The following is a 25,131-nucleotide window of genomic DNA, read 5'->3' as shown; positions in this document are numbered from 1 at the left end:
TTAGTAGTCATGTCGAAATTCAATTAATGTTTTGGTGAAAAGTAATGTTTTTGGTTGCTGTATAAAGAAATAAAACATCTTTGGCTATCTCTAGGAGACTTTAATAAGTAACTTCAAAAAAATAAGGAAGTAAAATTTGGAATTGCACAATACTATACATATATTCAAAGCTGTACAACATAAATAATTAACATTTTATATAATAATACTCAGTTGCATACAATTATTCTATAAATATTAGGATTAATAAGTCCTAGCTATTCTACTAATCCCATTCTTCTCGTAAATAACTTCAACTCCTATTTGATTCCATTTCATTTCATGTGAACGATCAGATTTAAGCTATGGAGAACTTTAACAGCTATGTTATGCTTGTAATTACAAAAAGGCACTAGTTTTGCTTAAATTAACATTTGTAATCTTTGGTAAAATCACATGAATGAAGTTCCGAGCAGACCAGCGCGCGATGTGAGCTCGGAGTACGCCGACATACTGGCGGACAGGGCGAAGCATTCGTGGAGCTGCGAGGCTCAATAAAGCACAATATTAACGTGGAACTTGCTACAGCGCGGTGACCGAGCCGGCCAGTACGCGGCGTGCCCGCGCTGTCACTGACATCGTCGTACTGGGCCGCTCGGAACTCAAAGCGTCGCTCTATAATGTATCACAATGCTTCAAACTTTGGAGTCACAATTTCAATGGAAGGTTCCAGATCATCAAATTCATTGTACATGTAATACTTATAATTTAACAACAACCCCATATTAATATCGGAACATGTTAACATTCAATTAGTTTCCCATTGCTTCCATTTATTAGTTTGCAATATTAAAACTCGCACGAGGCAATTAAGACTAGTGATTAATTATTATTTTGCTAAATTTAAAATATGTAAGTGTATCAAAATATTGCTTATTGAAATTATTTAGACATTCGTTTCGTACCTTTTGTGAGATAACAATATCAAGTTCATACTTATTCGATTTATCTGTTCCTGGCGATATTCTAAGAGTAACACCGAGGTTTATCTGGCTGGAACTAGTCTAGCGCGGTTCTGACTCGCCTCTATGTGACTTCCCCGAAAACTGTAACTGTAATAAATAGTCGGGGAAGTCACTTGAATAAATAAAGGCTGAGCGCAGATAACAAGTGATACAACTCAAACAAATAACAAGAGTTTAATGTAATTGGGACGCAATTAATTGACTTCACCTAATTCGAGCCGGCCAAACCTGGGTAACACGTCACAAATCACAATCACAATTAACTATAACTTATCCCTCAACATTAACACATTACTTGCGACCAGTGATTACCGCGCTAGCTGTATGATGAGGGCGGCACACATTTCGAAGAACTCCATAGTGTGGTGTCCTTGGGGGCCCGTCGGGGACGCGGGCGGCGGGGGCGGGGCCGCCGCCACTAGAGGCGAGGCTGCCTCCTCGTCAGAGTCTTCCTTTTCCCCAGACAAAGACTTAAAGTCCAATAAATAAGACTTGTAGTCCACCTGGTATAACTGCAGTGACATCTTCACGTACTTTTCCGTCATTTTATTAAGTGTGCGTACCCTGTAAGACAATCATAATCTTACATAGTAAATTCAAATTCAATTATAAGTATTTTGGTCGTATAGGCCAGGCTATTACTGCAAACCAGAAAACCAGTTTTATGTGAGGCACTTGAATTTTAAAATTGAACACCTAATAAAGCGCAATTATGGTTCACAAAAAGTTATTGTTACGCATAGGTTGGCTTATGACCGTGGCGCCAAATATAACGAAGATTGGACACCAGTGATAATGAATGACAATAATGACAGTCACTTACCTTACGTGGTAAGGGTTGATGACTTTCCATTCGTAATCGAGAGCCTTCATGGCGCGGAACACTTCTAGCATGATGTCGTTCGGTTTGCTTTGGGACCTGATGCCCAAATGCCATTTTGCTCTGTAAGGGAAGAACAATATTTTAAAATAATTATACTGTCTTTGGCTATAGCAATCGGATTACTAATAAGGCAACAGGTTTAGTGTAAAATAATTTCTAATAATAATATAACATCGCTCCTTTTAATCCCTGATGGGATGCCACATACTAAAGGGGTATAGATTAAAATGTACACCACATAGAATAAAAAATCCGAAAATAGAATAACTCGAATAATACAAACCCGAGATTAACGCAGGGCCTTCCTTGACTGGTAGTGTTAGTTCAGGAAATTTAATAAATGTACAATTAGATGATCATAATAAGTTCTGACCTCTTAACTGGTGTCCCTCTCGCTTTGTCCTGCTGTGGGTGTGGATGTGGTGCGATGCGCTCCGGGTGGGGGCGCGCCGTCTCTGACGCCGCGGGCGGCGAGTTACCTGCTTGGATACATTGGAAAAATTATTTTAATCTTATGTTAACTGATGTAATGGGGTATTTGAACTATAATAGCATTTTATCACGTTTTCATAATGCGCGGGTTAGTCATTACACTTTTCTTCAACTTTTAAATAGCTCCTATGGTCCCTAGAGTTGGACTGAAATACTAATGAACTAATTAGTATAGACTTTCCCTAAGATAAAAGTCTACCGTTATATAAAATATTGGGGTTTAGAGTTTCTATCATAACATCTGTCGTAAAATACGTCGAGCGTATATCGGTCAACTGACGTATCATCGGTTGAAAGTGAACGGTCTTTTTCTATACATTTGTCTGTTCTGGCGTTCCGCGACCGATGATACGCGACGCATGTTCCGTCACATATGAACTGACCTTAGAACAATTAATGATCCTTACTTGCTACATAGAAATCCTTTATTTCTGCTTTAGCAGCTTCGTCAGCGATCCTCTTATTGTCTATGATGAGATGGTAGGCGATGGCCAGTTGGTCGTGAGGATCTCCACTCAGTAAAGCGTTGTGGACTTCATGTTCTTTCACGCCAAACTTGTCGCACACTTCAGATATGGCCTCTGTGTCGATCACACTGCTGTCCTGTAATAATTAAGTGCAAACAGTAATATCAAATGGTTCTCGGTCATTACTTTAAAGATAAATAAAGATAGAATATAATTTATAAATGTCGGATTGCAAAGGCATCCGAACTGTGTTGGATAGAATAATACGATGTGCTGATCACTATCTAGATTTAAGTTTTCGGGTCAGATTCTCGATTGGAGAAAATATGATCTCGATTTTCGAATTCGAATTCTCATAGTTGTTAACTTTCTGTTCCTCTACCAATAAAGGCGAAAAAAGAAGCCTTGATCTCTGAAAGGCTAAGCAAACAATCTATTTCTATATGAAGAATGTTTCAAAGCATGAATGATTGAATATGTATGTGATGTGATGGTTGATGACTCACTTATTTGTGTGTCAATGTCATTATTCAAATACAGGTCACAGAGGAGCACACACATTTCCACATTTACTATTATACACAAACAATACAACAAGCGGCCTAAAACATTTTTTTAAGGGAGGAAACAGAGTATCCTGGCTTTTTCTGTTATTTTTAAGCATTAACATCATAATTTGGTACTATGTGTGACAAGAGTTTCATGAAAAAAATGAAAGGAGCAAAACAAACACCAGACCCTAGGAACAACACACCATAATTAGTAAAACCTTTTTTAATGGAACTGCACCCATGGACCAACTAAAGCTACTTACAAACTAGTATTAAAAAGGTTGGGGTTTACATACTGTAATTACCTGCTCAACGGGAGACGGGAACAGATACCCTGGCAGGTCTTTTTGGAACCACTCATGTTTTTTCACATCCTCAATAGAGGCTCTCTTCATTGGATCCACTTGCAGCATCATACACAGCAAACTAACTACACTCTTGTTCAGGTACTCAGGTATGGGGAATATGCCAGATTTAATCTTTCTGAACAGTGTAGGAACATGTTCATCGTCAAATGGTAGTGTTCCACAGAGCAGGGCATAGAGTATAACTCCACATGACCATACATCCACTTCTGGTCCTGCATATAGTTTTCCTGATATAACCTGTGGATATAAAATAGTTAAAATTTAATAACTGAAAGTTTTTAATGTTATGTTTCTTCAGACAAACATTACTAAGGGTAGTTTTTGTTACTTATTAGAATAATATTCTTATATGAAAAAATCTAATATGAAATTATTTTACCAATAAGTATCATATTGGAATACATATTGTATCAACTACTGTTGAGTTTGTATTTATTGACTTAAGTATACTTGTGTTGAATTTACATCATAATATCAGCAGTGTATAATGTTACATAGCTAATTTTGCATATTTTCTAAGTAGAGCACATACAATATGAATAATGTGTATATGCCATTCTTAGTAAACAAGTCAATATTCAAAGAAATATTGAATAATATGATGAAAGCATGTTCAGAACAAATTTTAAATCAGATTGTGCTAAAATAAATAATCAATACCTCAGGTGCTGCATAATTAGGTGATCCACATGAAGTCCTTAAAAATTCTCCATCCATCATCATGTTGGAGAGTCCAAAGTCAGCTATCTTCACATGCATATTGTGGTCAAGAAGGAGGTTCTCAGGCTTGAGGTCTCTGTGCACTATCATGTGTCTATGGCAATAGTCCACACCTGATATAATCTGTTGGAAAAATCTCCTGGCCTCATGCTCTTGGAGCTTGCCTCTCTTTACTATGTAGTCAAACAGCTCACCACCAGACACATATTCCATTATCATGAATATGTCAGTTGGAGTGGATATCACCTGGAAAAATATATGGTAGGTACACAAACATGTTTTCATGTTACAGGAAGAACAAATGTAAACTATACAAGTCAAGTGACTTGTTCAAGGTCAAGCGACATTATCACGCATGTAGCTCCATACCTGGTACAGTTTGATAATATGCGGGTGTCTGAACAACTTAAGGTTCTGTATCTCGCGTCTGATCTTCCCCACGACATCGAGGCTCTTTATCTTCTGTCTGTTCAGAATCTTCACGGCGACCTTGTGTTTGGTCAGCTGGTGCTCCCCGATCTTCACCTTGCCGAAGGTACCAACGCCAAGAGTAGCTCCCAGCGTGTAGTGCCCTATCTTTACAATGGGCTGGTTGCCACTGGTTATGACAATCTTCTCTGCCATCTTTCACAAAAATAATAGTAAACACTTATTATCAACAAAGCCCTTTACATGGGCATATAAAACTATGTAAATATAACGATTATAAAGTTGTCTTGATTTTGTTAAAACATAACAAAAAGCATAGTAAATAAAAATACGCAGTTCGAAATATTAAAACACGATAATTTCGTATTTCTTCGAGTAGTAGCAATTTTGAATGAATGGTGAACAATTTCGAATGGGAATGAATATAAACGTCAAAAATGTCAAATAAGAAAATTCTGTAACCTAAAGGTTCTTTTACACTGAACGTATAGGCACTTGAAGAGAATATACGCTGCTACTACTGCCAATTTTAAAATTAATAAATCAATGTAATCCTTAAAGTTCTGTTCATATTTCATATTCAGATTTTGCTAGTAAAGCATTTTCAAAAAAATATTTAGAAAGAAATATTTTAATCAATCATAAACAATAAGTAAATATTTTATTATTGTCTATGAGTTTATGTCTTTTGCCGCTCCCTCCGCACTCCCCGCTCCCGACCCGCCCTGTGATTTTTCAGAGAGAGAGCCACCGAGGGCTGCTTTTTTAAAATAAATATCAGCAATTTTGTTAATTAATTTGATTTATTTAGTGTTATAGTGTTCGTCCGCTATGGACAAATGTGGGATTTGTCTTAAACCTGCGGTTGTAAGTATCTGTTTACTTATTTTATGCGTCGTCTCGAAATATAACATCAATATTTTTTTGTTTTCTTTATGAGATTGTTATAAAAATAACGTCCCTGGACATTTGAGCTGCTTTCGTTTTCACAAAGCATACATTTTGTAATTGAATGAATTGGAATATTGTAGAAGACTAAGCACAAATGGGAAAAAACTTGACATTCGAAACCTGCCCGCGTATTTTTTTTTATATTTTTTGTCGCTCCGAGTGTTTTTTTACGTCTGGCTCAGCGCAGTGTAAAAAACAACAGTGATCCTTTTTTATGTACTTGAATAGTGAACCTTGGCATATGCCGTAGGTACCACAAGCATATCAGATAAATAATAATAGCATTGCAGTTTATAGATATTCACATACATAAAAACTTGTTTATTCTATTTTATTTAAAAGGCTTGGAAAATTTGACCGGCGTATAGCTATGTGTACTATGAGGCTTTATGTATAATTCTAGTTTTATTGAATGCACCAAAAAGTTACAAAAAAGTAACAAGTCATAACTTTGTGAATAAAATTTTTATTGTTTTTTTACAGCAACTGTTTGAAACGGGGAAGGATGGAATATATGCATGCTTCAAGTGCCAGCCATTAGTGCCTGAGATTACTATTGGAGAGAATGGCACGGATCAGACAGTACCACAGACCTCCAGCAACACCGAAGAGGTTTTTATCAAAATTATTTAATATAACACTCATAAGTATATTGCACATTGATGCAAGAGACTAGAGAGGTCATATTCATGTTATCTGATATTTGTTAACACTTTGCATAATCTAGAAAGACATGTACACACAACAAATACTTCCAATATACATGAGCTCATTACCTATTACAAGCATTTGAGGAAAAACATAACAACTGTCTTCAAAATTATGATAATTTTTTGAATAACACAATCTATAACCAATTTTCTAGTTGAAGTAGTTTTTATTAGTTGTTTTCTTTTACTTTAGTTTTATTTTAGTACTCTTTTTAATACAATTATTATCTAGTACCTAAATATTGTTACATATTTAGTTCGATCTTTAGATAGATATTGAAAAAGTATGTACATGGCTGTAGAAAAATTTAGTTACTTACATTAAGAGTTTCAAACTTAGTGAAACCTTTTTTGTTTACTTTGCAATCAACTAATTTGAGCAAGTCTGAAATCTAAGTGGTAGTTTCTATGAAGTTACTCTATTATCTGCTTTATTGTTTTTGTTAAAGAGCTTATTTTTGCACAACATAAAGTAAGATTTGTTAGTGGCACTTTTTTGAGTTATTGCATTTAATGAGGAGTCCCAAGTGTAGCTAACAGCTACATGTTTGAACCTTGCAGGAAAACAATGAATCATCATTGTATTGTGGCCTCTGCCACAAGTCTTTTCAGAAGAACATGCAGCTACAAAATCACTTGCGCAACCATCGTGCGGAGAGACGCTTCGTATGCACTTACTGCAATAAAGGTGAGCATTCATTTAACCATATTATACTGATAAAACATTTTGGTGGTACATTGCTCATATTTTGGAATTCTCCTAGTGAGTTTTTCAAATGTTGCGAAGAATAAGCAATCTCAAATATTACATTTTGTATTCCAGCATTCTCCCAGTCGAACAATTTAAGGGCGCACCTCCGCATCCACACGAATGAGCGACCCTTTAAATGTTCCGAATGTGGGAAGGCTTTCACTCAGGTATGTACTATACACAGCTATTTATTTGTATGCAAATCTTTAAGAACGAGACTGCAATTTAATAAGAAAAAGTATCATCTAATCTAAAACTGTTATAACTTTTAGATATAAAACCGGAAAAGCATTTGTTCTGACTAAAAAAACACAGATTCGAGAATATTTCTAGTTCCTTTTTTTAAATGTAATAAAGACGTGATTGCTGCAGAATTCATTTCGTTTTTTTTTCGTCTGTATCTTCAAACGGCGTCTTACTTATAAAAACGAAACGAATGCGTTTTGTTTTTTCGTTTGAAGTGAAACGAAGTCAAAGCTAGAACATTTTACAAAGTAAATAAGGATAAAACATTACATTTTTTCAACGTCTTAGAAGCAAGTTATTTAATTTTTAACTTTTAATTTTGTATTTCGGCAGGTTACGAATCTGAATAACCATGTGAGATTGCACACTGGCGAGCGACCGTTTGTGTGCCCAGAACCCGGATGCAATAAGGCGTATGCACAGGTAATAAGAATATAGTAAGCATCGTCGCGCCTTTTATCCCCAAAGGGGAGGCAGAGGTGCACATTGGACACGTAATGCCGCTATACAATGTACACCCACTTTTCACCATTTGTTTTGTAGGTCCCATGTAATAGCACTCCCTATTAGCCTATTGTCATATACTGGACACAATTCCAGACTCCGTGCTACTACCGATAAATTTTCTTAAATCCGAAAAAAGCCCAGTAATACTTTGCCCGACCTGGGAATCGAACCCGAGACCCCTTGTTCGGCAGTCGCACTTGCGACCACTCGACCAACGGGGCAGTCATAATAATATAGAACTCATATCAAAGGAGATGGCTAAATGACTGACCCAGGCATAATAACAAGAATACTACCCGTATATAATAATACCCGTATCATTTAAATATTCACTTATGAATTATTTTATGTTTAACTAATTCTTATAACTTGGTGAACAAAAATTAACAAAAATAAGTTTCATAATTGATTTTTTCTGTTGTGGTTTGACATGACAACACGGAAGTAGGTACTGCAAGCTATTATTAGGACATTAGTTTCCCCGAAAATCAAATCGAAATAATTAAACGAACATCAATTTTTAATAACGGTAATATAATGACTTTTTTCTGAAACCAAATAATTGTAAATGTTTTGATCGACACAAAATATATATTTTGTATAAGATTGCACAATCTTACTATATATTTTGTGTCTGTCCTTGGTTACTTTGTGTTCATTATCTAGTATAAGCAGAATTGTTTACCTATCTACCTCATATATAAATAACTTTCGGCTCAGGTACATCAAAACGCCTTGATAAAAGTTCACAGCAATGTTGTGGTTTGAAGTTTTTGTAACGTTGTTTGACGTAGGAACGCTACTTTATTTTCAGGATTGCGCAGATATGCCAAGTTTCTGGACCTTCTTAATTACAAAATATCAATTTTTAATTATGCGGCTTTATTTATTGCTAGGTACCATATTTATACAGAAAACAATATTTATTTGTACGGGTTACGACGTCCATACTTTGGTTTAGCCATTCCTTTATTTTTAATTTTATTTGCTGCTACTATCTATCTCGTCTGTTGGTAAGTAGCTCACAATGGAGGATGCTTGCCCATAAGCAACCTTTTTACACAGTTGGGCACTCCCCATGAAGGAGTCTACTTATAAGATGTGCTAGATATAAGATTCATATTATGCCTAATAGCGGAAGGAAATATTATCACTTGATCTACAATATAAATATTGAATTAAAAATGAAATTATAACATTGTAGGTAACAAATCTGAACCAGCATCGCAAGCGTCACCTGAACGGTCGCCCAGTGGAGGCGACGTACGACTGCACCGTCTGTGGGGAGCAGTTCCAGCAACGTAACCACATGTATATGCACAGGTCTGCTATAATAACGGATAATTACAACAATGCTACTACCTAATATTTGTTTATACTAGTTACTGATAGATCTCCTTATAATCCCGGTAAATTAAGCACCCTTTCTTTTTTGCAACTATAAATATTCATTATTGTTAGGGTAGAGATTCTAAAAATAGCTAACATAGTGACATAACCCTCCTTTGTACCTAACAGTTAGGTAAAAAGAATGGAACTAAGTTATTTTAATTGTATCATGAGATAAATGAGTTGAAATATTTCGACGAAACATTACTATAAATTATTGTCATCAATACTTCTACTGCTAGGTGAACGAACACACACATTTAAGTGTTCCTGTCTCCCTAAATAACGTCCAGATTCTTGTGAGTTTACGATAATTTTATTCGTAACAGACGCGAGGTGCACTCTGAGCTGAAGAGCCCGGGTCGCAGCGAGTCGCGGCGCGCCAGCTGTACGGTCTGCGGCCTGAGCTTCGCCAACCACCGCCTGCTACAGCGACACACGGCGCAACAACATAACACTAGCGCCGACACGGACGACCACGACAGTAAGTACATATTATGTATAATCGAATTAAATCTGAATACCGCGTAATTATTCATAGTTAGGAGCGCTAGTGAGAACTAATTTTTGTTACGTATTTAGATAATTTTCTAGTTTCAATTCATTTTTGATAGCTTGTGATTGGACAAACAAGTCGTAATGCTACATCTCAGCCGATGTCCACAAAGATCGTAGTCCTCATTATAATAAGATGTTGAATGGTATACCACATAAAAAGGTTTTAGTAATCTTCAGACAATTAGCAAATAATTTATCATCGCATCCACACACACAACCTGTTGTTTTTTATTCTCAAAAGCCTTAACTCGAGTGGTATAGGTGCAGTGAATATTGTAACAGAGGCTGAGTTTTTTAATAATCTATTAATAAGACAGTAATGTAATAAGATAATGCTGTTCCAGTACTTACAAAAATTTTAGCTTTAGTTTACAATAAACCTGTTTACACTGAGACACACTGTACAGAGACTGTTTACACTGTGCAGAGACGGAGTACTCGTGCGTGTTCTCGTCGTGCGGCGCGCGGCTGCCGTCGGCCCGCGAGCACACGGAGCACCTGCTGCGGGAGCACCAGCTGCGGGTCCTCGCGCACGCCGCGCACCCGCCGCGCAGGGGACGCCCGCCCAAGGTACACCACCATACTACTCTACTGCTGGGAAAGCTTTACTGGCTTTACTACAGTTATTTTTCCATATTCACCTCATTTGGCAGACACTATTTATTCAATAATAGGGATGATAACTGGGTCAAAAATAAGTTATTACAACTTTTTAATATAATAAAATATTCAAAAATAATCACACTACTAGAAATAAGTCTGCTATTTGACGTAAAAATTCTGATGCCGTCATAATAGAGTTTTTCATACAAAGTTTATAGAAAATATCGTTTTTGACGTTTCGAAAATAGTATTGAATTTGACTAGTAGGAAACTAGCCTATTGTTATCATCACCATCCCTCACACAACACTCTGTCATTTCTTCCTTTTTATATTATTGTATTGTATTAAGTATTTACGGACCATAAGAGTTGTTGCGCAAATTGAACAATCGGTTTGCGCATAACTTTATCTTTGCGCATGCATTCAATATGTTCTGAATATTTTGTTATTTGTTTTCAGATGATGAAAGACCCGTTGGAAATTAAGGAGGAAGATTACCATGAAGTATGTATATGGTTTTATCAATATTCATAATTGATAGTATATTAAATCAAAGTATTTACAATAAACGGTTTTATTTTATTGCAGGTAAAAATAAGGAAATCCTCCCAGCCACAATACTTGCCCAAGTTAAAAGTGCAGAGTTTATTCCAGTGAAATACTTTAGTAAGTGCAACATGTAGGCGTCTGTTCAGACTTGTGACGTAGGTACATTACATACCTTCACATCAAATAACTACTTTATTTCGCAAGCAATAAAATGCATTTTCGATTAAGATCTCGTCAGCCTGTCTGAACAAACCTATGGTGTAAATGTTGACGCGGAGTCGGGACATTGTTGTATTTCTCTAAGTTAGGGCCAACTAGGTAAGGAGATATGCTTTGTACTAATTATTATTATCATTTGTACTTAAATTTTACTTTCGACTTGTGTTATTACAGGTCTATTTTTGTGGTACTGGTGTATTCCATCGTTTTTTTGTTGTATGACGTAATTTATATAGAAATTTATCGCGGTGGGGCGGGGAACGGTAAAGAAGGAACATGAGTGTTAGAGAGAAAGAGCATTTATTGTATTTTCAATAAGGTTGATATTCGGTTTTGTTTTACTCCGAACCCACCGCGTGATATCGGTCAATCTATCTAAATACAAAATATGCTGCGACGTAATTTTTTATTGTATGAATTCTATATAAAAATTACGATCGTTTTGCATTAATTACGTTATACATTTCTATTATACACAAATATATTATTTACATTCTTAAACAAATATTTAGTTACAGATTATAAAACGGTTTATGCAATTTTTATTTAGAGTGGGAAATATTTTATAAGTACAGCGAAGTAGTGATAGCAAAATGTTATTATTTGCACGAAAACATGATTCTCAAAAATATGTAAAATTATTAAGAATAATGAAAAATCTACAGATATAAATAATAATGTTAAGTGATAATAAATAAGTGCAATTTATTGTAACAACTTTATAATATCGTTTGTTACATTAGGATAAGTATTAACTTTCAATATTTTATTTTTCACTTCCAAGCCGTAGTTTGTAAATGTCTATATATAAATAGTTGATAGACAGAATATACATATACTTTATGTATAAGTACTTTATACTTTGCTTTTATTTTTATTATTAAAATCCGTTGTGTAAAAGACTGTGATGCGGAGATTGAAATTGCCATTATATATTATTTTTGTTTGACTTAAAAGTGTAATCAAGTATTTTCCAGTATTATAAATTATAATATTTGTTTCGAGTTTCGGTTTAAGTATTAGTTTTGACTTCATTTATACTTTACATTTATATTTGCACGCTTTATTGTGACACTTTGTTGGATTTGATAAGTTTGTACGACTGAAAATTTAGAACAGTACCTGGCGATAAATATTGCACATCGACATTTGGAAGAAGACAATCGACCAAATCGCCACGTATACTGCTCATGAAATGAAATGAAATGAATTTATTTTCTGTAAATAGGCTACAAAAGAGCACTTACAATGTCAAAAATTATTAATAAAAATCTAGATTAGGTCGGGATTTCCTAACGGAATACTCTGAGAAGATATGCCGAAAGAAAGTCAGAGGTCTCTCTCATGATTATGAGCCGCTCAAACTAGTCGAATCACTCTCCTTGAATTAAAATTAGATCGAAAAAAAAAACATTTTGTACAGTTAAATGATCGTAATATCACACAAAATTGTCTCTTTCCAAAAGTCGATGTGCATTATTTATCCCCAGGTTCTATAATATTGTATTCGATGATTTGTTGTGGGTAGTTTATTTTCGATAAGCATATTGCAGCCATAGCGAGACGCACGAGATTAAAAATTATAAATGCAATTAGTAAATTAAGAATAAATTTATTTACGACACAGAAATTTGACCCCAGACCAGTTTTGTTTGCGGTCTATAGAATTTTATTTACAAGAGAGGTCGAGGTGTTATTTCCTCGCTAGCTATGGTAGATGTAAGCTTATCGTAGATCTTACGTGTGATATCAATTACCCGTGTATCGGCTGTTATAGGTTTTATAACTGATTTTGATTATTTTCTAGTTTCAAGTCGGTGTAATACATTTATTTTATGAATTTACCTTTCTGTATGTTCTGTAAAAGTAAAAGATAAAATTATCATCAAACCTGTAGTTAATGCAAGCTCGAACCTGAATGAATAGTACATACATACATACATAACCTCACGCCTGTCTCCCATGGGGGTAGGCAGAGACAATGGAACGCCAATTGCCACGGTTCTTACACACTTCTTTCGCTTCATCAACAGTCATCAGTCTTTTCATGCATGCTCGTCGGTTAAAGGTACTTTTAATTTGACCCTTTTTTAATATATCGCCAATCTGGTCGCTATATGTCCGTCTGGGGCGCCCTCTACCGACGGTCCCACTCATATTTGCCTTGTATACTTCTTTCGTAAATCTGTTTTCATCCATCCTTTCTTTTCCTTTCTTAGTTAGTTTACAATGAAAATATTAGAGTGATATATGGTAGTAATTTATGGCTGGACAAAATTAGATTTTTATTTGTGTCAAGGCAAGGTTTTTGTCCCCGTACTAATGCTAAACAGTGTTGGTCAGCAGTAATAACTTTATTTCTTATATGGACCATATATCTTGTACCAACAGTACAGCTGATACAGTAACAATACATTAGAATTTTAGTTTTAATTCCGCTTATAGATATATTTTTAACATGCCATGTGCAACACTGTCCTCCCACCCGCATTTAAATTCTCATGCAGCAGAAGTGCAACATAAAAAACACACACATGACTTGCATGCAGGAGGGCGCAAATAAGCGAATTTAAAACCTAAAATCTAATATATTGTTAGTGTAGCATGGATTTCCGCAAAATAAAGCCTGATTCTATTCTGTATAGTACCTACAGCTGATACACGGGTGATGAACACACGCCCGATAGAGATATATCGCGTTAGGATAAGGTGCAAATGTTCCTATGAGTGTGTCAGAGTCGGCTCGACTATTGTCGACGCAAGCCGCGTGTTGTATGATAGTCGACCATTTCAATATATTTAGCCTTGTTAAGTGTCACCATGTCGGAGATTTTTTATTAACATACAAATAATTACGGTAATAAAATATGCAAGTATACAACGTTTTTTATTTGTGTTGACAGAGAAGGGGGATACTCTGTTTTTGCTCAACAGGTGACCCACTAATCTATTAATATCTCACGCTACATTAGTTTCATCTGTACCCCCAGTACGAGATTGCTTTACGTTAAAAGAAAACCAAACGAGGGTGGGTTCGGCGCTCTGATTGGCCGGCGTGAATGAACCAACAAATCAAGTACTGATAGAAAAAAAATCGGAAGTCGTTATTAATTTGTCCAATACACCTACCAAAATTTTAATCAGCAGTGAACGCAGCATGTATTAACTTGACAATACATTAAAACACCAAAAATTGTCTAGTGCCTACAATATACTACATAACTATGTACGTACAAACGTATATACTTGCATTGTTTACCTAAAAAAACAGAACCTTGCCGAAACAGCCGTGCAATTAGCCACTCACTGCGCTGCACAAGTAAAAGGGCACGAGGTCGAGCGCTTTAGTGAAGTCGGAAGTACTTACCTAGAGGAATAGTTTTATAATTGATAATATTTCTTAATTTTTTTATATTCCAATAAGGCACGTGAGTAAACCGTGATTATTTTGTTAATTTAGAGGAATATTTTTGTTTCCCGCACTTAAACTTTGTCATTTACTGATTATTGTGTGAAATGTTTGTAAACGCAGTCACAATGTAGGAGGAATTCCTAGTCGGTTGCAAAAAAGGAGTCAACAACGATGTACTTACCTGTAATTATTATTATTTATTTATTCATCTTCCATATAAATTACATTACAATATACTAAGCCCCACAAAACCAAAAGTAAAGTAAAGTATAAAGTTATCTATTTACTTACATATTTTTATCTTATGTATTATGAGATATTACGAAACTGATGTCTAGGTACCTAGATATCAGTTTCTTATCTAACTCAGACAGTTTTGTATTGATTGTATAATCTTAATGCAGGTACAGAAACAAGTGAGTGTATTTTTTCATTATCAATTTTATTTTCTTCGATATCTACATTATTGATAAACATGAGGTAAATGAACTTCGATGTTGTTACCGTTTCAAGGTCGAAGACCCGTTTTCATATCCTACTACAAGGTAGAAAATTGTTTTTAAAATAAATATCACAAACAACACCACACGTGATTCAACACATGGGAACATTGACAATGTCTTTTCCGACTGCTTCTAACTGTTAATGAGGCTACCGAGCAAGGTAAAAGGTCTGACAAGCAAGGCTTCATTTTACTTTTTTCATTCGCGGGTCGGGCAAAGTATGAGTCTGGATGATCTTGCACTTGTATATTATAGCAATAGGTAGTAGGCTTGCCTCTAGGTATTATAAATGTGTCTCAGAACATACAAAATTGCCTTTGCTTCTATAATATTATGTGTCGAAATTGATTAAAAATAGGTGATGGGTTCCGTTGTACCTAATATTCATTGAGTTAGGTATGCGTGTGTATAGTTTAATACCTAAAATACAAACCCGAATTGGCTACTCCGCTCGCATTTAATTGAATATTGGGCCTTTTCTATATTACGGTATCTGAGTATCTGAGGCTTTCGAATTGATTGCGAATCATTCTGCTCGGCTCAGCGGCATTGAACGGTCTCTTGGAAATTAGTGTCAAAGTCTGTGTAAAAACTTAAACAAAGCAAGGGAAACATGTAAGTACTATGTCTTAATTTATTTATAGACTTAATTTATTTATTTATTGTTTGCTTGTTTCGCTATTTAGATTTAAATCTTCATGAAAATGCGAAAGATATATCCATGAATGTTCGTTAGGTACTCTTTCAAGAAAAAACTAATTAACAAATCATAATGATTTTTTTATAAAGATAGATCTGGTAGATGACTATCTGGAATATTAGGTATTATTTTCATTAGAAAGTACCTTAGTAATAATAAGAACCTAAGTAGGCTTATAGCCAATTTTGAGTTTGCCTTATAAATTACCTTTGCTTGTATATTTTTAAGAGTATTTGTAAAGCTGTCATACGTCGCCAAATTGTAATCAAATTGACACCGACATGTCTTGAAATTTTGGAAAGTATTATTGGAAATTAATGATTTTAAGAAGCAACTTAAGCGGATACATTCTCAGATTATTTCTATGTGCGACAATTCGGTGAACGAGAGGAAAGTTTGTAAACTGCCAGTAGCGCCAATTTCGGCTCTCCGCCATACCCGAGAGGGTGATTATTTACCCTGCAATAGTCTTCAACACAGAATCCACTATAAGAAGTGCTATTAAGAAAACAAACCTATACTATCAAAAACATTCTGTAAAAAAGTCCAAGTCTCGCACCTCAGTTTTCCTACCGTAAAAAGTTGTGAGATCCATGTAATACCAAGTCGGTTATTTTATTTAGTCCCTATTTAAAGGACCTTCTGTCTTAAGTTATTATGTAAATGGTTATCATTATCAATGTTACATTTATTTTGCATTTTAAATAAAATAGATCGACTTGGCCATCGCAAGTAATCATGCCAGAGACCATCGTAATTTGTAATCATGAATTAGACTACAATATAATACGAGAAATGTCAACAAAAGTTTGTTCAAGCGATGGCCAAGTCAATCTATTTCATTTTCAATTCAGGCTTCTTGTTTTATCCACAACGAAGTTATAGGCGGTCGAAATTGGCCTGAATGTATTCGAGAAAAGGATGGTACGGCCGTGCCGCTATTGTTTGCTCGACTTGGCGGGGGCACTGCCGTGCCCCCACACACGGGTTAGACGAGTTAACAATATAGAATAACATTGCATTGAATCTAGGCCTTGTAAATTAAGTATTTATGTAGGTTAGGTAGACTATAACTAAGTACTTGTTACATAGACGATTAGATAGCTACCTAGACATAGACAATGTTACGATTAATCTCTAGGTACCTAAAGGTCCGTGGGGGCTCAGGTCTATTAAGAGGACTCGGTGTCCCTTACAGGTTTTGGGGTGGCCACTGGGGTCGTCTTAGTGAGGTAAAAATTCCACACTCCCTAGTCTTTTATTTCTAGAAAGCTAGTCGGCTTTTGAAGATTTCCCCTGTCATAAAAAAGGTACCTAAGGTAGGTACGTACTTAACTTACCTTCTTTTTTATGTCGTGGCTTGAAACTAGTCGAACAACGGACAATCACTCTCGTAAGCAAGCTGTAGCGTCTCATAAACCTTTGCACTTATATTGTTGCTGCAGCATGGACCGCTGGATCGGCAAGACAGCTGTGGTGACTGGTGCGAGCTCAGGCATTGGATCAGGCATCGCTGTGGGCTTTGCGAACGCCGGCATCAATGTCATCGGCCTTGCAAGGAGAACTGAAGCTATTGAAGTGAGATTTAGAGTTTATTTTTCATCTTGATTAGAGATTTATGAAGACGAGAGATTATTATGTTGAATTATACGTTATTTTCTATTTCATATTGTTTTGTTTGCAACTAGGCCTTGAAAAGCCAAGTGACTGGTACGGGCTGCATAACAGGTCGTCGCTGCGACGTGTCGAGTGCTGAAGAAGTGGCTGCCACGTTCAAATGGATTGGTGAGAACTTCGGCTGCGTCCATATACTGGTCAATAACGCCGGTATCTTCGTTACTGGTGGGATTACAGGTAACTATTGGAACTTTGTTTCGAGTCTTTCCACGTTTTCGATCTCTATTTATCTTGGTCGCTGTTTATTTTCAGCATCTAAGAATATAAGAAGGTACAGGTAGGGTACTAACCCTAAGTACCTGGAATTTCCATTGCATTTGTTTCTGATCATGTCATTAATCGGAAATGCTAAATCGAGAGTTCGTTCTTCAGCCATACTTGCGACTACTAGGCTCACCGATGTCATAAATATGTTCTATGTCATTACAGATGCGGGCAACGACATGATAAGCGAGAAGGACATCATAGCGATCCTCGACACAAACTTGAAAGGCCCCATATTGTGCGCCAGGCATGCCATCGCGTCGATGATATGCAATAAATTCGACGGACATGTGATCAACATTAACAGGTATTTATAAACCAACTGGTTTTTAATAATGTCCTAAATTATTGGAATTTTTGCATTTCGTTTATTTTGTTGCCTTAATAACGGTGGTTACGGCTTCTATCCTGACCTACCGTTATATTCAGATTAAAATTAATATTAACATACATATCGGGTTCGTTAATTTGATTGGTTGTTCTTAACATATCTCCAGTAGGTAAATAAAGGTGGAAGAAATCGCGGGAAATTTCTTATGCACAGTCTCTAAGTGCAAAAACATTGTGAAAATGTAACAATAACAACATCTGTCTACTTAATTCAACTGAGTGCAATTACTTCCTAGCTGAAATGCAAAGCACAAAAAATTACCAAAACCAGAAATGTGCGGAACTTAATTTATCAACAACAGTAAAAAGTATCCGCAGTTGAAAGTAAAAAAAGTTCATAACAATCTGTTTCGCTAAAAAAATATGTTGCGGTCAGCGCAGGCGAGTCAATGACCTCGCATGTCAATAATTTGCTCGATCTAAGATGGCGCACTTTGCGTGCTTCCAGTATTGCCGGCCATTACGTGCCGATGTCGTCGAAGTTCAACGTGTACACGAGCTCCAAGTATGGAATCACTGGCTTCACTGCCGGCCTGCTGAACGAGCTGGCTGACCATAAGAATAAAATCAAAGTTACCGTAAGTTGAACACCCAGGGTTGCCACCACTAGCTACGCACGCTACAGACATCAAAGGGGTGCATCTGGACTCTCCCAAAAAGGAAAATAATAATATTAGGGACTTTCTTAGCTAAAGATGATGAAAGTTGTATAACTACTCCTCTCGAGATTGAGAGGAGAAGAGGATGGTATTATTATTGAACTGGTTACTGGACTTATTTGGTGCAGACAGGCTTTGGGGCACACAATTGATGATACCATCAATTGTTGTACCATTCTTCTTTTTACATAGATTTTTGCGTATTTACGTATGTTAAATGTAGTGTACCATATGTGCTCTGTTAAATAAATTTAATTTCTTTCTTTTCGTTTCCTCAGAGCGTATCCCCCGGCTTGGTGAACACGAGCCTGAACGTGGTGGCTGAGAACGCGTCGGACGCGATGCCCGCGCTGCGCCCCAAGGACATCGCTGATGCGTGTCTCTACATACTCTCTACGCCACCCACCGTCAATGTTAGTATGCAGGCATTCAGTTTTCTTTACCCGACTTAATATGGTATAATGTAATGGCATCAATTTCGGGTCCATTGGAAATATGTATTGGGTTTTTGTCTTTAAGTGTTTTGGAGAAGCTAAGTAATCTTTTGCTCCTTCTACTAATTTAGGGGACAAAACAGAAACAATCAAAGGTAAATTAAAAACTATTTTTTTTATTTACAGATAAACGAGCTCACAATAACGCCAGTCACTGAAAGGAGGTTGTGAATAAATAGGTTATTGACTATAACATATGGCACTGCGCTAGAACATTTAGGCTTAAGACTAGTAAGACGAGTTGGCGAAGGCTGATGATGCGATGCCCATCATACTGGTGGCGAATTGAAGTATAGATCGGAGTATTGACATCTTAAGCGTCCAAAGCGGGGACACTGCTGGCTGCGTAGAAGATTCCGTTTGCTCCTATAAAAAAAAAAAAATTGACATAAATAAAAAGTTAGGTTGCATAGTTTACCATTGGTCTGTAAACTTTTGAACAGGTTAAAAACTGGAAAACATTGATGTAAAAAAATATATAATTAATAAGTAAAAAAAACCGAGTGAAAAAGAAAGCAACATATTATATTTTTGTAAAGCCTTTATGTGCGATGTCACGGTTTTTTTTTTATAATACATTGGTTTAAACCTTGTAATCGTGGTTGGGGGACTCCTTTTAAGCAATTTATGCCTGTGGTAGGAGACCCCGTAACATTATACAAACCATTTAATATATTATACAGTATTTTTTACTTTTATTTGTATTGTTTTTTTTAAGAGCACTTTGCACATTTTATACTTACATTGTTCACCTAAAATGGAATCGAAATAAATAATTATTTTAAGTAAGTTTGTTTTTTATTACCTATTCAACATTTTCTACCTAAACATTTATACTGCTATATAAATAAACTACATAATGTATGTAATAAAGTAACAATAAATTAGATCATCAAACAATCACATAGATGTGTACACTACACCCACACATTAGTGGGGGAGTAATTCAACGATTAGTTCCCTAAATATATTTTAGTTCCCTAAAAAATAAATAAAAATTAAAAATTGTTAATAATGTCTTCTTTTTTACACTTTACACAGAATAAAAATCTATTGTCACTTTAAACTGGGTATTAACATTTCCTTATTATTCTAAAATTCATTAATTTAATTTAATTTATTTTTTCTATCGCCAACTGCTTCCAGAACTAGTTTTCGACATTTCTCCGAGTAGTCCCATCAGTAGGCTGGCAAAGAAGCCAGCTGAGTCCGCCATCTTGGGGCCATCTTCACTAGAGCCTGACGCATCAGGATCACCAGCCTACAACATTATCACTAATTTAGTGACACGTTCCATTATTTTTTAAATATTTTCCGGATTTAAAATTGTTCTCACCGCACTCGTCCCTTTTATTAACGTGGACAAGAACTTGCCAAAGAATGCGCCATTGTTTTGCTGAAAAACAAAATGAGAATTCAACAAAACGTTCCTCGATTCTTAATTTAAATATTGCACGAACACTCACCGCTCCCCCTCCTGTGATAGTGTCAAGTGACGTCAGAAGATATTCGCCGATTATTTCTCCAGGATTCTGATTGCCTTCAGACTACAAATATAAATTACAAGTCTTCTATAATCAGTTCCATAAAAAATAACTATTTTTGAGTCGTTAAATCTACACTTACCAGTAAGCCAACGAAAAGACCCAACCCTGTTGCTATTAAAGCGTTTACATCGATACCATCTCCCTGAAAATTCTCTCAATATTAGTATCTAACTGGACAGGACTTATGCCATAGATATTATTTTCATCTTCTCTTCAAAACTTACGCTCAAGTTGGCCACAATTCCACCCACAGTCGCTAATAAAGATCCCAGATCAGAATCACCGTCCTGTTGAAAATGTTTAATTTAGTCTTAAAGCTGATATTTCTATTTATTTACATTTCATTAAGACTTACGCCACTTAATCCGGCAAGGAGACCTAGTATTCCACCTCCCTGACCATCTCCTTCAGGTGGCTCATCGTAATCCGAGTCATTATCATCATCATCAGCGTCACTAGCTGAAGTAGAATCTTGTTTAGATTCTCTATTTTCATTACTCTCTTTCTCCACACTCTCCTCTGCACCGTTATCCTCATCGGAGCCTTCAGAGTCACTGTCACCACTCTCATCGTCATCAGCTTCATCAAGTTCTTCAAGTTTTTGTAACGGAGGAGGTTTTATATCTGTGTAGTCGATATCTATAACATTGTCTGCAACGTCTTTACGTCTCTGTACCAGTTTGATTTGATTACGATTTATTCGTATAAAGTCCTGTATTAACTTTTTAACGATTTTGTTGTTATTTTTCACCTGGAAGTTTAACTCTTGTTTACTATTTCTGGTTTTACTTCGTACATTGAGATACTTCGATACTTCATAAAATTAAAATTATATAAAGTGCAAAAATAAAAATAATAGTGAACTTACCTTGAATGTGAAGTATACATAATATGTGGCGGTGCAAATATCCAGTACCAGTGCATCACAACATGTTTCAACAAACCACTATCTAGGTGCGCGGCAGAAACCGAAAGTAAAAAGCCTTGACTGTGTGCGTGAACTTAAGACGTCAGACAGTGCATTACAGAAAGTGCAAGGATGCATAATAGGTTTGTGTACAAGTGCATTTAATTTTTTTGCAGTGTCGCTTGAGACGTGGTTTTTAATCACCGTTCAAAGTTAGCAAATCCCGATAAAATTAGACGAGGAAATATTTTAGAAAAAGCCTTCCAAATAATTTTCTAAATTTAAATATTTATTATAATAAAAGCTTAAATATAGCGCACCACCAATCAGTAACGCGCATGCGGATTCATAGAGACAACATAATGATAAAGAATAACCAGAAAATCAATGCAGCCCGTCAAGAAAACGAAGAAGAAAGCAATTGCATATGATTTGGAATATCGCGAGTTTGAATTTATGGAAGGGACACTTACGGTTGGTATTGCCACCAGACCCGGACGCAGGCATGAGAGAAGTGGCGAGGTTCAGCAAACTAAACAAGTTGCTGCCACCACCTCCACTTGAGGTTCCTTGACTGGGTGTTCCAAAGTCATCATCATCGTCATCGTCGTCATCATCGTTGGGGCTTACTGATACTGAAGTAGAGCTCGATGTTGAAACTATAATCGGAGCTGTATCGTCACTCTGCAAAGGAAATTTGAGTTTAGATTTCGTTGAATGTTTCAACTCTAGATGCCGCGATTGAGAATTTTCGGAAAAGTTAAGAACCGAATTAAACTGTGGTAGATTATAGAACCGACAGGATAATATAATAAACTATCGTGAGACATACTCAATTAACTAAAAAACACGTATATTAATGGAGAAAAGTTCTACTAGTTTCAAGTCACAGAGGGACTCTTCATCATGAGCAGCGTGCGCAGACGCGGCGATATCACGCAGCCTCTTATACAATTACCAACTGATTTTTAGTTTAATTTAGGATAAAATAAACTCATGATTGGAATTCAATGCAGTTTGAAACAAAACACAAGTTCAGTCAAAAAGTGTTTAAATAAAACAAATGAACTTACAATTTCGGTGACGGGTATAACGATGCTATTATCTTCGGGTCCCCGTCGCCTTCTGTATCCCACAGCTGGCACGCAGAATGCGTTACAGAACAGGGAAACAATCAAAATAACTGCAAAACTACGGCGCACCATTTTCACAACTTCACAACGTACACTGAAATGACACCAGCGATGTAACTTAATAAATAATATCAGTTATTCATTGCCCATTAAATATATATACCTGAAATCAATGGACAAGAATGCTGTAGTACTAGTCGCAATTATATCATAATTAGTAAGTAGATACATTTGTGAAATTAATGAGTTTATTTTTACTAATGATAGCTAATGAAGATGGTTGAATTTGGTTGACGCAATGTAGTAATGTAAGTTTCGTGTTATTTATAGTGAAGGACTCTTCAGGAAGATGACAACGGACATAATATAATTTTAAACAAATAATTTAATTTCAGTTTTGTATGTCCTTAAATTCTCAGAAACTTACAAGATGGAAAATAATCTTAAACAAATCCTCAAATTCTTATATATGTTTTATAATAGGTACTGTAATAAGGAACTTTTTACTAGAATTCAATAAAATAAGAATCACGGTACCTTTTTGACTAGATGTGGTCGAAACAGTAAACATTCACTTATTGGTCGGTTGCACGTCGCAAGGAATAACTTTATAACAAAACTTGGTTCCTGTCGGTAGATACAGGCTGCTACTAACTTTTTTTTTACGGGGCGAAATCATTTAATGTATTTTCCCGCCTTGGGTGAGGCGACAGAGAGTATCACGCCCGAATACTCAAACGCTACTCAATTTTAAGTTGTACTTAAATATCGTGCTATCTCTGTCATTTTATAAAGAATTGATAGTGACAGAACTACATTTGAGAGCGTCTTAATATTGAGTAGCGTTTGAGTATTCGGGCATCAGACTCTTACTGATTAAAAATCAACCCGTTTCTTGTCCAGCTTTGAGCTGGAGCCCCGTTAACCTGTTATGTTGTCCGTAGCTTCGGGGTTGTTGTTAAGCCTACCCCTTTAATTCATAACACTGTTAGTATTTTTGTCAAGTATTGTTTTGTTTGAGTTTCATGATTTAATTTTTACCAATCAATAAATGGCATATTCATCCCTTATAATAAATGGATACCTGACTGTTCATTCAGGTATCATGAATGTTCATTCAGGTATCCATTTATTATAAGGGCACGTGGATTCCCATGTGCCCTGATTCTTAGGCGAATTTCAAAGATAGAGAAACCTTACGATCTCTATGTGGCTCTTTTATTTCTTTTTACGTTATTTTTCTTCTACTTTAAGGAGAGTCATATTATAAAATATCTAGAAGGCGAATAATTCTTGTGCCTAGTCAGTTACTAATTAATATATCAAAACATAGAAACTCAGAGTATTATTATTTCAAATGTTTTTTTTTTCAGGTATTACTTTTTGTTCCACACTATAACCATGAGATTACTTTGTTGAGATATTACATAAATGACATGAAATTATTTTATTTGTATTCAGCTCAAAAAGAGCGAGCTCTTTTTTCGTAAACAAACAAAAACAGCCTGTACATGAAGGCGTGGAACGTCGCCCAGTCGAAGGTCCAATCGCACATCGACATTGTCGCGGTGCGCTTGCGCCACTCGAGTTACCAAACGATGGTCCTCCGTAACCACACACCTCACGTGGAGTACGTGGACACTTCCTCACATCTCGCTTCCTTTGTAATCTATTCTTACACATCGCACCAATCATTGTTGCTATTTGTCTTTATTGTGCAATTGAAATTATGGCTAACAACACTATAATACTACAAAGTTGTTAGCTATTTGAGATTTATGGTAATTACCTACATTCTATTTCCATGCAAGTATGTGTTCATGTAAACGTGACATGTGGTACCTATATGATGCATCTATATCGGCATTATGACAACTTAAAATAACTTGCCTAGACTTGCTCTGGCTCTCTTCTCTACACCTCAACACGTGTTGTGTGTCACATCTCAAGATTAAGTTTCAAACTCATGAGACTTGTCTAGACCAAAGGCACTGTCAAGTCCCATCTCGTTTCATCATCTAACAGCAACATGTTAATTCCCCCTAGC

The 25,131-nt window shown here is 36.0% G+C and overlaps 4 protein-coding genes across 10 annotated transcripts; 2 read left to right on the top strand and 2 right to left on the bottom strand.

Annotated features, from left to right (window-relative positions):
• Positions 1-79: 79 nt before the first annotated feature.
• LOC118274441 (5'-AMP-activated protein kinase catalytic subunit alpha-2-like) lies at positions 80-5,332 on the bottom strand. Of its 4 annotated transcripts, none has more exons than XM_035591910.2 (7): positions 4,855-5,332; positions 4,426-4,731; positions 3,703-4,002; positions 2,787-2,982; positions 2,261-2,369; positions 1,828-1,947; positions 80-1,568 (listed from the first exon to the last, which is right to left on the bottom strand). In XM_035591910.2, the coding sequence occupies exons 1-7, from the start codon at positions 5,107-5,109 to the stop codon at positions 1,313-1,315; spliced, it is 1,542 nt and encodes a 513-aa protein (XP_035447803.1). In that variant the 5' UTR covers positions 5,110-5,332; the 3' UTR covers positions 80-1,312. The 4 variants fall into 4 exon arrangements, with proteins under 4 accessions (XP_035447803.1, XP_035447802.1, XP_035447804.1 ...); XM_035591909.2 differs by having other exon boundaries at positions 2,261-2,366; positions 3,694-4,002; positions 4,855-5,330; XM_035591911.2 differs by having other exon boundaries at positions 2,261-2,366; positions 4,855-5,330.
• A 274-nt stretch (positions 5,333-5,606) lies between these two features.
• On the top strand, positions 5,607-14,279 carry LOC118275014 (zinc finger protein 879). Of its 4 annotated transcripts, none has more exons than XM_050696767.1 (10): positions 5,607-5,781; positions 6,349-6,477; positions 7,191-7,263; positions 7,399-7,493; positions 7,906-7,995; positions 9,284-9,402; positions 9,798-9,952; positions 10,454-10,596; positions 11,090-11,134; positions 11,219-14,279. In XM_050696767.1, the coding sequence occupies exons 1-10, from the start codon at positions 5,746-5,748 to the stop codon at positions 11,285-11,287; spliced, it is 954 nt and encodes a 317-aa protein (XP_050552724.1). In that variant the 5' UTR covers positions 5,607-5,745; the 3' UTR covers positions 11,288-14,279. The 4 variants fall into 4 exon arrangements, with proteins under 4 accessions (XP_050552724.1, XP_050552723.1, XP_050552722.1 ...); XM_050696766.1 differs by having other exon boundaries at positions 7,188-7,263; XM_050696765.1 differs by having other exon boundaries at positions 7,179-7,263.
• Positions 14,280-15,762: 1,483 nt separating this feature from the next.
• On the top strand, positions 15,763-19,956 carry LOC118274846 (farnesol dehydrogenase-like). The gene is made up of 7 exons (XM_050696768.1): positions 15,763-15,928; positions 17,459-17,591; positions 17,702-17,867; positions 18,120-18,261; positions 18,793-18,922; positions 19,282-19,416; positions 19,624-19,956. The coding sequence occupies exons 2-7, from the start codon at positions 17,460-17,462 to the stop codon at positions 19,666-19,668; spliced, it is 750 nt and encodes a 249-aa protein (XP_050552725.1). The 5' UTR covers positions 15,763-15,928; position 17,459; the 3' UTR covers positions 19,669-19,956.
• A 484-nt stretch (positions 19,957-20,440) lies between these two features.
• LOC118275045 (uncharacterized) lies at positions 20,441-23,431 on the bottom strand. The gene is made up of 9 exons (XM_050696769.1): positions 23,248-23,431; positions 23,025-23,178; positions 22,425-22,635; positions 21,400-21,809; positions 21,269-21,331; positions 21,124-21,186; positions 20,964-21,044; positions 20,834-20,893; positions 20,441-20,758 (listed from the first exon to the last, which is right to left on the bottom strand). The coding sequence occupies exons 1-9, from the start codon at positions 23,313-23,315 to the stop codon at positions 20,624-20,626; spliced, it is 1,245 nt and encodes a 414-aa protein (XP_050552726.1). The 5' UTR covers positions 23,316-23,431; the 3' UTR covers positions 20,441-20,623.
• Positions 23,432-25,131: the final 1,700 nt, after the last annotated feature.

Source organism: Spodoptera frugiperda, chromosome 11 (assembly GCF_023101765.2).
Source record: "Spodoptera frugiperda isolate SF20-4 chromosome 11, AGI-APGP_CSIRO_Sfru_2.0, whole genome shotgun sequence".
Taxonomy (NCBI): Eukaryota; Metazoa; Arthropoda; class Insecta; order Lepidoptera; family Noctuidae; genus Spodoptera; species Spodoptera frugiperda.
Note: the sequence above shows the minus strand (reverse complement) of the source record. Positions and strands in the feature narration are given on the sequence as shown.

Excerpts from the sequence above, each read along its gene's own strand:
- LOC118274441 (XM_035591908.2), bottom strand. The coding sequence starts at position 5,109 with ATGGCAGAGAAGATTGTCATAACCAGTGGCAACCAGCCCATTGTAAAG. Across the intron at positions 2,983-3,693 it reads CCGTTGAGCAGGTAATTACA|GACAGCAGTGTGATCGACAC; the intron begins GTATGTAAACCC and ends TAATTATTACAG. Across the intron at positions 1,948-2,260 it reads AGAGGGACACCAGTTAAGAG|AGCAAAATGGCATTTGGGCA; the intron begins GTCAGAACTTAT and ends CTTCCCTTACAG.
- LOC118275014 (XM_050696764.1), top strand. The coding sequence starts at position 5,746 with ATGGACAAATGTGGGATTTGTCTTAAACCTGCGGTT. Across the intron at positions 7,494-7,905 it reads GTGGGAAGGCTTTCACTCAG|GTTACGAATCTGAATAACCA; the intron begins GTATGTACTATA and ends GTATTTCGGCAG. Across the intron at positions 7,996-9,283 it reads GCAATAAGGCGTATGCACAG|GTAACAAATCTGAACCAGCA; the intron begins GTAATAAGAATA and ends ATAACATTGTAG.
- LOC118274846 (XM_050696768.1), top strand. The coding sequence starts at position 17,460 with ATGGACCGCTGGATCGGCAAGACAGCTGTGGTGACTGGTGCGAGCTCA. Across the intron at positions 18,262-18,792 it reads CATGTGATCAACATTAACAG|TATTGCCGGCCATTACGTGC; the intron begins GTATTTATAAAC and ends GCGTGCTTCCAG. Across the intron at positions 18,923-19,281 it reads AGAATAAAATCAAAGTTACC|AGCGTATCCCCCGGCTTGGT; the intron begins GTAAGTTGAACA and ends TCGTTTCCTCAG.
- LOC118275045 (XM_050696769.1), bottom strand. The coding sequence starts at position 23,315 with ATGTATCTACTTACTAATTATGATATAATTGCGACTAGTACTACAGCA. Across the intron at positions 21,810-22,424 it reads GTCTGGTGGCAATACCAACC|AGTTAAACTTCCAGGTGAAA; the intron begins GTAAGTGTCCCT and ends ATAGTAAACAAG. Across the intron at positions 20,759-20,833 it reads TAATAAAAGGGACGAGTGCG|GCTGGTGATCCTGATGCGTC; the intron begins GTGAGAACAATT and ends ATAATGTTGTAG.